This window comes from Carassius auratus, chromosome 1, assembly GCF_003368295.1.
Source record: "Carassius auratus strain Wakin chromosome 1, ASM336829v1, whole genome shotgun sequence".
Taxonomy (NCBI): Eukaryota; Metazoa; Chordata; class Actinopteri; order Cypriniformes; family Cyprinidae; genus Carassius; species Carassius auratus.
In genome coordinates this window covers 25,335,885-25,350,134 of record NC_039243.1, presented here as the reverse complement: position 1 = coordinate 25,350,134, position 14,250 = coordinate 25,335,885, and the positions used below count along the sequence as shown (strand labels likewise).

Sequence of the window (14,250 nt, the reverse complement as noted above, 5' to 3'; positions counted from 1 at the left end):
TATACTTGTGGATTTTAATTGAGCTGCAAGATTCTCTCAATCTCTCCTTCTCTTTCTCAATAACTCTTTACCACCCGCTCCCTTTCTTCCCCAATGCTCCTTTAATTATCGTTATAGATTGTGCAATTCAAAGCCTGTGGCATGTCGTTTCATTTGCTGAATTTGCACCAGCCCTTACGAGTGCTTTCATACCCATGTCTGTGACGCTAATTGCATTGTAGATGGCAAGAGGGATGCGGACAGGAAATAAAACCAGGGAGGATAGTACACCCTGCAGCATACGCTCATCCAATGTCTGTCCTCCCTTCTTCTCTCCATGCCTCAGTGATGTGAAGAGCTCTCCTTGACTTCAAAGCAAAGCCTGCTGACCGATAGACAGTAGGCTTGTAATTAGCTAATGCCAACATTTCAGCTAAATATCAGTAGTGCCGAGAGCCCCTCAAGGTTAAATCTGTTCCTCTGGGTTTTAATTAACAAAGCTTTTTTTGTTTGTTTTGTTTTTTTAACTGTTGAGATTGGAGTTTGGTGGCGCGTGTAGTTTCATTTGACGTGAATGCCATATGTTAGCTGTATTAAGCGTAAGGAGCTGCAAGGAATGCTTTTCACCTGACATTGTCTTTTACCCTTTTAATTGCACTTTTAAATAGAAAAGCGAAAACTTGAAAAGTTTGTTAAAGTTGGTAGCCAGCCCAACTTGAAACCACATTTAAACCTTCCAAAATTTCCACTTAATTTACCCGTACAGAAACAGATTGTTATGCTATTACCTGAGAATGTGTGGGACTTCTAATTCATTCATTATTAAAGTACCCGTGCTGTAGACAGTAAAACTATTTGTGATATAAAACTATTTATGAAAATATGGTAGCAGTTTGCATATTATAAGCGACTTAGACCGAAAGCCTTGTCTGCTTTTAGTTTGAAATTAAGATAGAGAGGATTTTTTGCAGACGATATGTTGTGCTAGTGTGTTAAGTGGTTAGCCTATGAAACATAAGATTACTAACACAAAGAAAATGTATAAACAAAATGTTTTGTTTCAAATTATATAGTTTTGTTTAGTATTTTGCATAGTATATATTATATACTATGCAACAAAAACTATTAATGATTCTGTTAACGGTTGAGATGGCATGCACCATGAAGCAATTTTGTTATCAACCACTGAATATGTTACTTAATAAAGATTCTTTTTGCCAATAGAATCACTTTGAGGACCTAGGCAAACTCAATAGGCACACTAAATTGTTCATTATAGCGGTCCTAAATTTAACATTAACACAAAAAGAATATGAAAATAAATGTAAAAGAAAAAACTCTCCAGACTCTGGTCGGTTAGATATCTAGTCCATAGAACAGAAGGATAGTAATGAGAATTTTGGATACATTTCTCACAACTTGTTCTTCAACTGTCTTCTCTGTATAAACACCTTCTGGGACTGTTATGATCTCATGCTTAATTTGATTACCGCGCAGCTTTAGACCGGCTGAACGAAAGACTAATAAACAAATGACCATCAGTCCAGTCACTGTTTTTTTTCCTGCACGGCTCCGGTGGCCCACTGCAGTAGTCATGACAACCCCAGCAATTTTGGTTTTTGGCCAGCGTTTAGTCAGGGGTCCAGCAACAGGAAGTTCTTTATTGACATCTTCCCTCCAGGGGTCTTGTCTCACCCAGCCTCCTGCCCTGGAGTCTGGCTGTCTCTCTCCCAGGGGCAGTACAATCCTGCTGGGCAGAGCACCGCAGGAGACAGGGGAATGAGCTGGTGCTCAGGGGCTCGCAGAGGTTAGTTGGAGGCAGCACATGCTTGGGGGGGAGGGAGAGGCAGTTATACGGGGCCAGGGTGAGGGCATTTGAGTGTGTATGTGTGTGTGTGAGAGAGATATATGGGAGAGCACCCTGCAAACTTTCACACACACTTAAGAGCTGGGAGGGAAGGAAGGTGTAGGGTGCAAATGCTCCTAGAGGGGGAAGGGAGTGAAATTTGAGAAAATAAAGAACAGAGAGAGAGAGCTAATCTGGAACATGTTGAGGCATGCACAGAACGTCGGAGAGTCTGTCCTGTTGCTCTTTGAACTTCCAAAAACAAACAGAAAAATAATGTCCATGATTCATTTATGCTGATTTTCAAATAAATGAAATTTATTTCTGGGAATACACCCTGAGCGTCTGAGGATGTAGGGCGATGCTTTGCCTGTTTTCCAGGCATGTGAAATCTGTTACTGCCTTGCCTGCACTGAAAGCTCAGAACACATTCTAATTTTTAAGGTGCTTGCACCTATTAGCATTGATTTATTCCAATGACTGTGATTTATATATTTATTTTATTTGCAATCTCTTTTTGCAGGTTATATTGCTATGTGGAGCCAGACTTTATGCTTGTAATGAGTCACTGAATCATTCAGTCGACCCTTGTGTTTTTAACAACAAACTACACGCCAAAGCACCTTTATTTATATAGCACTTTATAGAATATAGATTGTCAAAGAAGTTTAACAGTGTTAAAAGGGGGGGGGGTGAAATGCTATTTCATGCATACTGAGTTTTTTACACTGTTAAAGAGTTGGATTCCCATGCTAAACATGGACAAAGTTTCAAAAATTAAGTTGTACGTTTGAAGGAGTATTTCTGTTCCAAAAATACTCCTTCCGGTTTGTCACAAGTTTCGCAAAGATTTTTTTCGAGTATGGCTCTGTGTGACGTTAGATGGAGCGGAATTTCCTTATATGGGTCCTGAGGCACTTCTGCCGGAAGAGCGCGCGCTCCTGTATAGCAGAGTACTGAGAGCACAACAGACTTCACTGATCAGAGCAAGAGCGTCGCGAAATGTCAAAAAAAGAAGTGTATTTTTGGTTGCCAGGGCAAGACAACCCTGCACAGATTACCAAAGAAAAAACAGCATTAAGGGACCAGTGGATGGAGTTTATTAGAGCATCAACGGAGTTGTGCAAGTGTTTGTGTTTGTTGCCTGCATTTCGAAGATGCTTGTTTTACAAACAAGGCCCAGTTTGACGATGGATTTGCGTATCGTTTATTTCTTAAGGATGATGCAATCCCAAGGAAAAAGGGTCATGATCGTGTGTTGGAACCTCAGGCGGTGAGTAAAACCGCTTAAAATATCTCTGCCTCCTTGTTAGTGCGTCCGCCTCCCATGCCGGAGACCTGGGTTCAAGCCCCGCTCGGAGCGAGTCGTTGCTGCTGCTGCTCTTGTTCAGTTTCAGCCTCTGGATCTGATTCTGGATCATAAATAAACGGCTGAATCTGACTGTTAGCCATGGTTTGTTTTGGATGTTTTTTTCCTCACGGTAATGTCACAGCTTCCAAACCCTCTCAACGCAAAAGCCTACTCGCGCTCGTGATTCTTTAGCTCCGCCCACACGTCACGCCTCCAGCCGGTCGTGTTTTTCCGGGAAAAATCGGTACAGACTATCTTTCTCTTATGAATATAATTAAACTAAAGACTTTTTTGGAGTTATGAAGGATGCAGTACTACTCTATAGGTACTCAAGATTAACAGGATATTGAGTGAAAACAAGCATTTCACCCCCCCCCCCCCCCCTTTAAACAGGAACATAATTTTTTTAATAATACAAAGTAAATTCAATTCTCTAACCTCTAAAAAGAGGACAATAGTAAACAGTCATTTTATCAATTTATGTCAGTTCATCATTGATTCAGTGATGTCATCTTCATCCAGCTCAGTTCAGTTATCATCCAATAACATGTCCAAAATACATCTGTTTTTGTTCATTTGTTCAATGAGAATTAATTTGTTTACCCAGTTCATTCAGTTCTATTTATTGAATGATATGTCGAAATGTTTAGAGTCAATAAAAAAATCAACATTCCTATAAAAGATTTGTTCAAAAGCACAAATTTATTTAATAATGAGAGTCGACTATTGCTCATACCCGCATGATTTATAATTCGTCCTTCTGCTAACATGATTGTTAGCATCATGGTAGCTCAAGCAGTAGTGTATGGAGCTAGTAAACCCAAATTCATGGATTCACTTCTCAGGGGATGCATAAACTGATAAAAAATGTACCATTAGTCCAATGTCAAGTCATAATGCATAAATATAATGTCTGTAAATCTTTCATCTTGTTGAAGAGAGGTATGTTCTAACTTTAAGCAATCAAATTAGAAATTTACCCTGTGGAGAGTTTTACTCAGGGTAGTTATGTAATTGATGTTCAAAGCAGACATGGTCTATTTTTTACCGAACTGGAAATAAAATGTAAACTTTCTTGAATTATTTCCATTTGCCGGTAGAGGTTTAAAAAAAACGTGCACTGCAGGCATACAAACATGCTTAACTTAGGAGAGATGTCTGTTGGAGCTGTTCAGTTAAATCTATTTGGCCAAAACAGTTGGATGGCACTGGACAGATTTGAAAACGAATACACATTAAAGGTCCACTCGCTGTTGACACCAAAAGCTGGACTGCTTTTACAGAGTGCTGAACAGATGCTGTGCTGGCCTGTTATTCATCTGCTCTTGTCTGCTGAGTTCATTATTAGGAAATCGTGTGTGTGTGTCTGCATCTCTGTGTGTGTTTGCATTCATCAGCTTCTGCACCAGCGTACAATTAAGCTGCCTCAAATGGGCATTTTCAGAGATTTAACTGAAGATATCCAGAGGAATTAATGAGCTGGTTAACGGATACCAGCTGAGATTGGATACAGCTTTCTGAGCATGAGTATATGCTTAACAAACCACCAGCCTCTGCTTAATGCTGCCGTCTCTTCTCGTTTGGAACAGCTCCTGTACCTACTGTTCATGTTGTTGATAAAAGTGCTTTGCTGTTAGAACTGGTGCATTTTTCTGAACTTTTCTTTTTTGTCACTGTAGTGCGCTTGCAATACAATTGAACTTAGCTGATCTACCGTCTTTTTGAATTATGTGTGAAGTATTCATTTCTAGGTCTGCAAGCAACACTGATTGGATAGCTTTTTGAAATCTAAAAATCCATATCCATTGTGATGCCATGTAATGTCTAACTATTACATTCAATATATTTTTGTTGTTGTTGTTGTAAAGTCATTAAAAAAAATTTATTAGGAAAAATGTAATTCTGTAATCATACAGAGAAAAGCATAACAGTCTGTTCTCACCTCCGGAAACCCTTCCCACCTTGCCACACGGATCTGAAATATTGCTTGACAGCTAAGTGCACAGGGAATTACTTCAGTCTTGTCAGCCAATTGACTTAGATAAGAACACTTGCCCTCATGTTCTGAACAGGAGATTTTTCTTTACCTCTGGATGGCGATTGATTGAAGCTCTCACTATAATGAAGGTTTTCAATCACTTGTGTCAGATATTCTTGAGTGTGTTCTATTATTGTCCTGTGCACCTCTCTTAGTACCGCTCGTTTTGTCACTCTAATTGAAAATGTTCATTATGACACCAGCTCTCTTGGGTTTTGGGTTTTATTCGACATGAAAGGAAAGAAGAAAACTAGAACTGAGTGAATGAATCTTTCCGCCCCCTCAATTACATGCTGTTCTATCAGCCCCCCGAAGATTTCTATCCAAACAAATCGAACTTTAAAGAAAGGATGTGCAAAAGTACATATTTTCAAAACCATCTACTCAGTGGGTTTTTTGAACATCTAGTCAACTAATTGGTCTGAAGAATACACTATAATCGATTTATCTGTCTATCCATCCATCTGGTGTAGGATATACTTTGTGACAATTTCTGAGTGAAAATTTTCAAGTATAAAACTGTTTATGTTAGTAAGTAGTTTATGTTATAAAATAAATATTGTAATCTTTTATTAACAAATTTGAAAAATATTTCTTAAAATATTTAGAATTCTGCATTCTTATGTTACAGATCACAGTATCTGATCAGGGCGTTCCCGTGAAGTCCGCCACCGTTCGTGTCATCGTCAAAGTCCTGGATGAGAATGACAACAAACCACAATTTATGGAGAAAGTCTACAAAATCAAACTCCCAGAGCGTGAAAAGCAGGAGAAAGAGCGTGCTCTCAGGAGAGATCCCGTGTACCGCGTCATCGCCTCCGATCGAGACGAAGGGCCAAACGCTGAGATTTCCTACAGCATCGAAGACGGAGATGAACAGGGAAAGTTTTTCATTGAGCCCAAAACTGGCATGGTTTCCTTTAAAAAGTTTTCTTCTGCTGGAGATTATGATATCTTAACGGTGAGGACCTAGCCATTTCTGTAGCACATATTCTGTCATTGTCAATTTGTAATTGCACTCTTGGAAATATTAGAAATGTGCAAATATCCAGATAAGAAAAACGGGACCTAAACACCTAACATCTGTCGCTTTCTAAAGTCACAGTGACAGGTGTTCTGGTACCGTTCTGTCTTTCTCACATTTATTAGTTTTCAGACAGTTGTATCTCTCCTTGATTGAGCTTCGAGTATTGCCATTTTGGTACCACTAACAGCACCACTAAGAGAATTGCAAAAATTATTATTGTTCCCAAACATATGGATCCTAAAGCCATTGTTCTTACTATTTTATGGCCTCTGTTTTGTTCCATACATTTTTAAACATTATAGTTCTGTTATGTTAATAAATAACACTGTAATATATGTTGCAGTTGTATTATTTAATTGTACACATCTTCTTAGTCTTCTGTTCAACATTTATCCACCAGATTAAAGCAGTAGATAATGGCCGACCCCAGAAATCGTCCACCTGCCGTCTACATATCGAATGGATCCCCAAGCCGGAGCCGAGCGAGGTCCCTCTGGCATTTGACGAGGCATTTTACACCTTTTCAGTCATGGAGAGTGACCCCGTGTCACACATGGTCGGGGTCATCACTATAGAGTCTGTGGATACACCAGTCTGGTTTGAAATAACAGGTATGGTGGATGTAGGTTTTAAGAGTTTATTGTGTGTTGGTTTGACCTGTTTGGCCTTGACAATAATGAAGCTTGATTTCTAAAAACGTCTTTGTAACAAACTAAGATGATGAAATATTCTCCCTAGAGGAAGTTTGTTTGCATGAAATAACCTCTATCTTTGTCTTTATCTTCTCAATAGAACTCTCATAATATGACTTAATAGTTTGCGTCTTCTTCCTGTCCCTTTATCTTTTAACCACTGACAGCTTTTACTTTCTCTCTTCCTGGTTTTGGAATGGTTTGGTTTCTTCTGCTTCTCTCCTCCTGCTTTCCTCCTCTCGTTTGTCTCCTTGATCCTCTTCTTGGCTTTGGAAGAGGACATGGTGGCTAAAGAGCTGTTTTACATCGTTCAGATGGCTTGCGACCTGAACTGCACCGCAGAAGGTATCTGCCGCAGAGCTCCTAATTCTACTGTGCGTGGCCATTATGAGATCTGTCATGTGCTTTTGTACTCGTGCTGTTGTGACCGTTTCACATTGTTTGCACCAGGTCCCAAGTGTTGAACCTCTTTCCCTAAGTGCTAACGAGCTGGCAATGAAAGAGTTACATTGAGATCATTAATTCGAAATTAGTCTCCGTCCAACCTATGAGATCCATAAAGAGTAGTTTGTTTTCCTTGCCAGCATATGCAGAGTGTTGTTCACTTTTAAGACCCAGTGCTCTTATTTTCTTTCATGTATGGTGTTTTTATGATTGTTATATTTATGTCTGGTCATATAATCATAAATATATATATATATAAGAAAACATAATTGTGTGAGTCCTAAAATAAAGAAAAAAGAATGTAACTCTTGAAATTAAACCCTCAGTAGTTTGGCGTACTTTTTCAGACAAATATTACTTTTTTTGTTTATTGTGGAACCTCTTATTTTGTCATTAATTCATATTTTTATTCATAAGAACACAAAATCTTGTGGATTTTCCTTCACTAAGGCAGCGAAATGGCAGAATGTATGTCAGACAGCCATTATTGTGGCATAGTCAAAAAGTGTGAAACAGAGGAAACTTTGACCCCTGTGCAGTTCTCTTTTTCTTTCTCTCCTGTCTTCAACTGCCTAACTTGTGATGATGGCCGTCTAATTTCCTGTCCATTTTGGTTGTGGTGAAAACCTCCTCTCAACAGGTGGTAATTCTGACAGTCGATTTGAGGTGGGGAAGGCGAGTGGGACGGTGATTGTGGCCCAAGCGCTGGATGCAGAGCAGAAATCCCATTACAACCTGACGGTGGACGCAACAGATGGCAACAGATCTGTCAGCACGCAGGTAATTGAATCGCTAATGAAGTGTTTATGGAAGCAGAGCATTCTGCGCTCACTATAGAGGCCTGGGCTTCTTTTTTGAGATAACTACAAAGGGCAAAAAATGGCTCAACCCAAGGAAATGCAACCCAAGCATTTCCAACTTTCCAAATTGAGTTTCCGTCTTTGGCTGCACTGGCACTGAAGGTCCCAAAGGTCTTCCCTGAATAAGCTCATAACAGCCTTTAGGATTAAAAAAGGAGCAGAACATCTTGCTACTGATGCGGATGTAGATAAGTCTAGGGAGAGCACAGAATACAGTTATTAAACCTAATCCAAATACATGTTTTGCAATTATTTTTTTAGGTATTTATAGATTCATTCTTTTCAAGATCAGTGTGGGCCGGGTCATAAGCTGTTCTAAAAAAAATTTCAAAGTACCACATTTAAGACTTTTCTGGTTAGATTTAGGTCTGTTATTGTGGACATTTTTCATGTGTGAAGGTTCCCTAAATGTTCTTCAAATGCCTCACGTCACAACATGCTGGCAGACATTCCTTGGCCTGGCGGACAGAGAGTTTTTGGCCAGGGTTCCTGGAATCTTCCATTGTCTCATTCCTGGAGTGTGTGAGGAGGATGATGCTGTCTGGCTTCCTGCTTTTTCATTTTGCTTTCTCTGACAATCTCGCTGTCAGTTTACTTGAACCTTCGCTTTTGATACAAATGAGATGATGACACTTGCTCTTTTTTTCTACTTTTTAAAGTTGCCATATAAGCCCATTTTATCTGTTTTGGGTTTTTGGATTAAAAAATGGATGACAGATGCTATAAATCCTGTAATGCCAGGGGCGATTTTAACAGAAATATAATGGAAAATATCTATATTTTTTATAAAAATCAAAGTATTTAGACGAACACCATTATAAATAAATCAGATGATCATTATATATTATTTCACAAATATTTAAACCATTTTAAACATCACAGCATATATATCACTAGACTTTTGCCCTAAACACTCATTCCTAAAAGCTATTGTAATTAGCACAATATAAAAGTAAGTCTTTTTTTATTTAATTAATATTATTATTACTTTGTGGTGTGCTTTTTTTGTATAGTTAATATAATGTAATTGTGGGGTGAATGTAACACTCTGACACATTGTATTTACTTTAGTGGTGGGCCGTTATCGATGTTAACGTGTTGCATTAACGTGAGACTCTTATCGGGCGATAAAAAAACTATCGCCGTTAATCTATTCTCAAAGTTATGTTGGGAGCTGGGTCTATACTAAGCAAGCTATGATGACTTTCACCTTGATATTTTATATAACCGACTGGATGAAGCCAGCCTAAAAAGATGCTCAGGACAGTTGACGGGCCACTGCTGTGCATCGTCACGAAAGCTTATCTTTTTCGTGTGTTTTTAAGCCTTATCGCTTGTCGACTTAAACATTAAAGCATCCAAAAACAAGACGCTGAAAAGCTGAACAGAGTAGCTGGTTACTCGCGCACTGTGTTCGGTGCACACGAGAGAGAGAGAAGCGTATCACGGACAGTGACACTGAACCAAGCTCTCTTCTGCGAAGTTCTCCTCGAAGTCCCTCCTGCACCTGAACAAACAATTACAAATCACAGTTTGAACAAACAAAAAGATGTGAAAGAGCCCAATTCAGCATCGCGGTGTTCTGGTGTTCAGGGCTCACGCAGAGAAAGGCGTCTCAAAACACTTGAATATCGAATTTGCTTATTTTTGCTCGTGCCGACAAATACATACAAATTATATCAAAATATCCACCTTGGAAATAATGCTCGAAAAAACTGTCAGTTATTTCTAAAGTGCAAGTAAACTGTTGATGAAAAAAATGGGATGTGTATTATATTGGATGCGTTCATCGTCTCTTAAAGGGACCGCGCCTAATTTAGCTACTGGCTGCTGTAATGTTAATCCAGGAAAATGAAAATGAAAATCACTCACTGTTCTTGACTGAATTACTTTGTAGTTTTAACAGTCAAACCAAAAATTATTCAGACACCAGATATAATTGTTGATATATATATAGCAAAACTGTAATAATGTGAGAAATGTTGAAGGTGTCTGAATAAATGTAGGTTTGATTGTATATTTCATTTTTACATTGAAGACTATCCAGTGCTATTTTACATTTTATTATTTGGTTTCTGTACCTTGACACCTACAAACTTGAAAAAAACTTAAACATTGTCTAAATAGCACAAATAAATAAAAGTAAATGAACATACAAATTGATCAATTTTAAACAGGGCCCACTGGTACAACCTTCACCAGGTCCCCGCTGACCCCAGCTACGGCCCTGCTCACGCCTGTTTCACACATACTCCGTCTGCAGTGCGTATGCAGTCCGTGTGCATTACGTATGTGGTGCAGCACGGACTTAATGTGCTTTCACACAGGACGTGTTTGCAGTTCACTACTCGGTACGTAAACGATCGCTGCACTGCTGCAGATGCACCGCTACTGGAACGCAACTGGAATCTGTTAACATGGGTGCGTGAAAAAATATGCAACACATACGCATTGCAGACGGAGTATGTGTGAAACAGGCGTAAGGTTGTTTGCACCTTGTGCAATGTGGAATTAGTTTACAGCTTTTTCAAGCATTTTGTGATGCATTTTGGAAACAGGAGATCAGCCCCTTTTCTAATGCAGCACCTAGCTTGATAAACCCCTTCTCAAAGACTTACTGTTTGTCGATTTTATTTGGGTAGCACACATATTCTGAATTCCTTCGGCAGAATTCGAATTAGCCATTTTAATCTAGATCACAGTGAGATTAATCTAGATTAAAAAAATTAATCTATGCCCACCACTAATTTACTTAAATAATATGACCTCATCTTTGTCATTATAAGTTTGTTAATAGAAAAGTTACTGCTGGCACATATCATTTTTTTTATTTTTCTTCTAGAAGAATTAGCAGGTAGGATTGTAGTAGTCAGTGAGTTATGGAAGTGTAAAACACGTTGCCCCTGGTCATTCCTTCATCAATTATATCGCCTCCAAACAGCTTGCACAGTTTATGTGCTGATTTCCTGTTGGATCATGAGTAAATCTTTGCATATGGTCCTAAAGAGGTCACTGAGGCTGTCTGATTGAGGGCTGTGTTTGTGCACTCACTCTTTTGAACAGAGCCCGCATTGTAACCTGCTCCCCAGCCCCCTTCCCAGGATATGTTTAGCCAACACTGTCAGAACTCTCTTGTGATCAAGCAGACCACTGTGGCCAATGATTCCACCACATATATACATTCCTGCACGCAAAATTAACTGCCACGAATATCCTGAACCGAAGCCCCCACCATCCGACTCACTCTCCTTCTTATTGATGAAATTTCCAAACATAAAGACAGTGACATGACACTGTGAGCCTTTGCACTGCAGCCCTTCAAAGCATCCCCTGCTTAATCTGAAGCCATTGTTGGGCCTTAAAACCTTTCAAGTCAAATCAGTTACAGTCACATTCAAGGGGCACAGAGTGCAGATTTCAGTGCCCTGCGTCTGGTTTTGTCTGGACCTGCTTGTGCACAGATTTTTTGGATTTATGACTCTTTTGCTGTTGGGTTTATCATGTTGATGTTGTAATAATTCAGTTGAATTTGTTGACCTATGACGATTGAGGCTTTGATGGGAAACATTAAACTGGCTCTAGATCAGTGATCGTGTCCCCTGTAATAAAAACTGATATTAAAATCTTTTGTAATACTGAAAATCAACAACAGACAAGAGCTTTTGGGTGATTCTCACAACTAATGTGGTTCAGATTTCGCCCCAAAATAACATTCTTTTGTGTATTTGGTGTAATTAAATGTGTTTATGCAGTTTAAGGTTGAAAAAACTCACTATTTTCCACATACTGTACATTATTGTTTCTGTACATATTGTACATTTATTGTTTCTGTACAGTCATATGCCCCGTCTTTCTGAAACGCATTGATTTTTACAAAGCTCATCATTGTGAAAAGTGAGGTGTGCTCAGATTGGTCAGCTATCAATTGCTTTGTGTTTGGCCAAATACCTCAAGCATGTGACAGAAGTTTTACGCCACTCACCATACTGTGATGCCGTGTCCATGTGCAACGAGACAAAAACAATAAAACCCATTACAAACTAGGCATTTGTAGCATCCAGTGGGGACATAATTATGGATTATAATACTTATTACATGTTGTCTTTTTCTATGTGTTGCGTTGCATTGTGCCGTGTAAACATAAAACCGTGTCTGCATTTGTGATCAGAGAAATTACGAACAACATGCGCTACTCTACACTGCTCAAAACTGGTGTTTGAGTCATCAGTGGCAATATGAAATATGAAAACATACTTACAGGCTGTTAGTCAGCATTATGTGTCAGAACACTGGCATGGTAGGCTGCTCTCCCATTAAACAGTCCTCGTCTTCTGTAAAATGCATTGCACACATCTGAATATTGGAGTTGAACTTTTCTAGAACAGTTTTGTAATTACAACTTAACCACTGATTTCTAGTTTTGTCTTCTTTTGGCAGACCGAACAAAGTAGTTTCGCTTTCACAATAAAACACACAGCATCTCCACAACATGGCGGCAGCAACAACAATGCAACAGCAAGAATAATAGTTACTGCTTCTTTCTTTGTGTGAACATTTGGGTAGTGTTATGCAAATCTTCCCACACAGTGATGTAGACGTGTGGGGGCGTGTTTAAATGAAGCGTTTTAGGAGTGCGTGAAAGAGTCTTTAGCTTTTATAAAGAATATCTCTTTGGGTTTGAGACTTTAATCTTTGCAACTTAAGGAATCTTGTCTATTCACAATCAGCTTGTAACACTCTAAAGAAAAATAAATAATTGACATTGTATTATATGACCCATTTAAAATGATGTCAGAGATCAAAAATCTGATATTATAAAATAGTAAATAGAATTAGAATAAAAATATAATTTCTTACTTTATTTTATCTTTTTTGTGATGAAATATGAAATGGATATATAACTCACCTTCTAACTGAAACTCCTATTGAATTTCGGAACCTATAGCTTGTGCTTCAGTACAGGTCTGACTGTACTAAACTAGGGAAGAGACAGTTTGTTTTTCCTTTGCACACATCCTCCGTACATTAGACCACCCTGACAGGAGTTTTCAGTTTGCTGGCTAATTAGTAATGACAAAAGACAGTTTCTACTCAACACTTCCAAATATCTCTGTAAACTCTCAGGCAGGTGTTGGAAAAAAAAAACAAGGCCAAACGAACAAATCAGGCAAATATTTGCTCCTAAAATTAAAGAGACGATATTAAATGCACGCTTGCAGGTTTTCATCTCGCTTTACAGATCAAGAGAAAGATGGATGGGTAATATAACCCATTTGATGCTTGTTTCATATTTGATTTCTTCATTGAACAACCAATGAGTTTGGAACCTTGTTGTATTTGGATGCTAACAAGTGCTTCTCATAGCCAAAGTCAATTTCAGTGTGTCACCCAGCGAGTACATCTGCAACTATATCAAGCTGTGTTTGAAAGAAAACACAATCTTAAGCAGATTACAACTGACAAGGAGAGGATTTGATTTATTTGTTTGATTTATTTGTATGAATCTGTTTGCCCTTGCAACTCACCAAAAACACATTTTTAATCACAAATCTGCTTTCAGGCTCTGCTTTTGCCTTTGTATGTCTAGTGACCCTCTGCTGAAGTGATTAGATATCTCCTCCTTGTGGAGCAGCATATCTTTGTTTAAATCAAAGTCATGTGTATTCCACATGGGCTTGCTAGACCTTCCCCATGCTCTATTTTCAATGTTTTTGTCATTTATCTCCACTCTTTTTTTATCTCTCTTTCACCCCAATCTCAACAGAAGTACCACATTTCAGACAGGCAATGAGGGATTATGATTATTTTGGAAGGGAAGAAATGAATGCAGAGGGTGATGAAAATGTATGCTGGGTGTAATCCTATTTTAGGCCTTCTGAGAGAATGTGTGGCAACTCTTGTGTGTTATTTTCTCTAAGACGAGTCACATACAAAGAAATATGAGGATCTGGGTGGACAGTGCCCCTGTGACATGTTACTGTGACACTTTATTTAATGCATATTTACTGAATAA

The 14,250-nt window shown here is 38.7% G+C and overlaps 1 protein-coding gene across 1 annotated transcript in view; it reads left to right on the top strand.

The window, feature by feature from the left end:
- Positions 1-14,250, top strand: part of LOC113105601 (protocadherin Fat 1-like) — a 90,145-nt gene that overhangs the window by 43,339 nt on the left and 32,556 nt on the right. Inside the window, 3 exon segments of the mRNA XM_026266770.1 lie at positions 5,846-6,175; positions 6,642-6,852; positions 8,018-8,157. Of these exon segments, the coding sequence (XP_026122555.1) occupies positions 5,846-6,175; positions 6,642-6,852; positions 8,018-8,157 (681 nt within the window).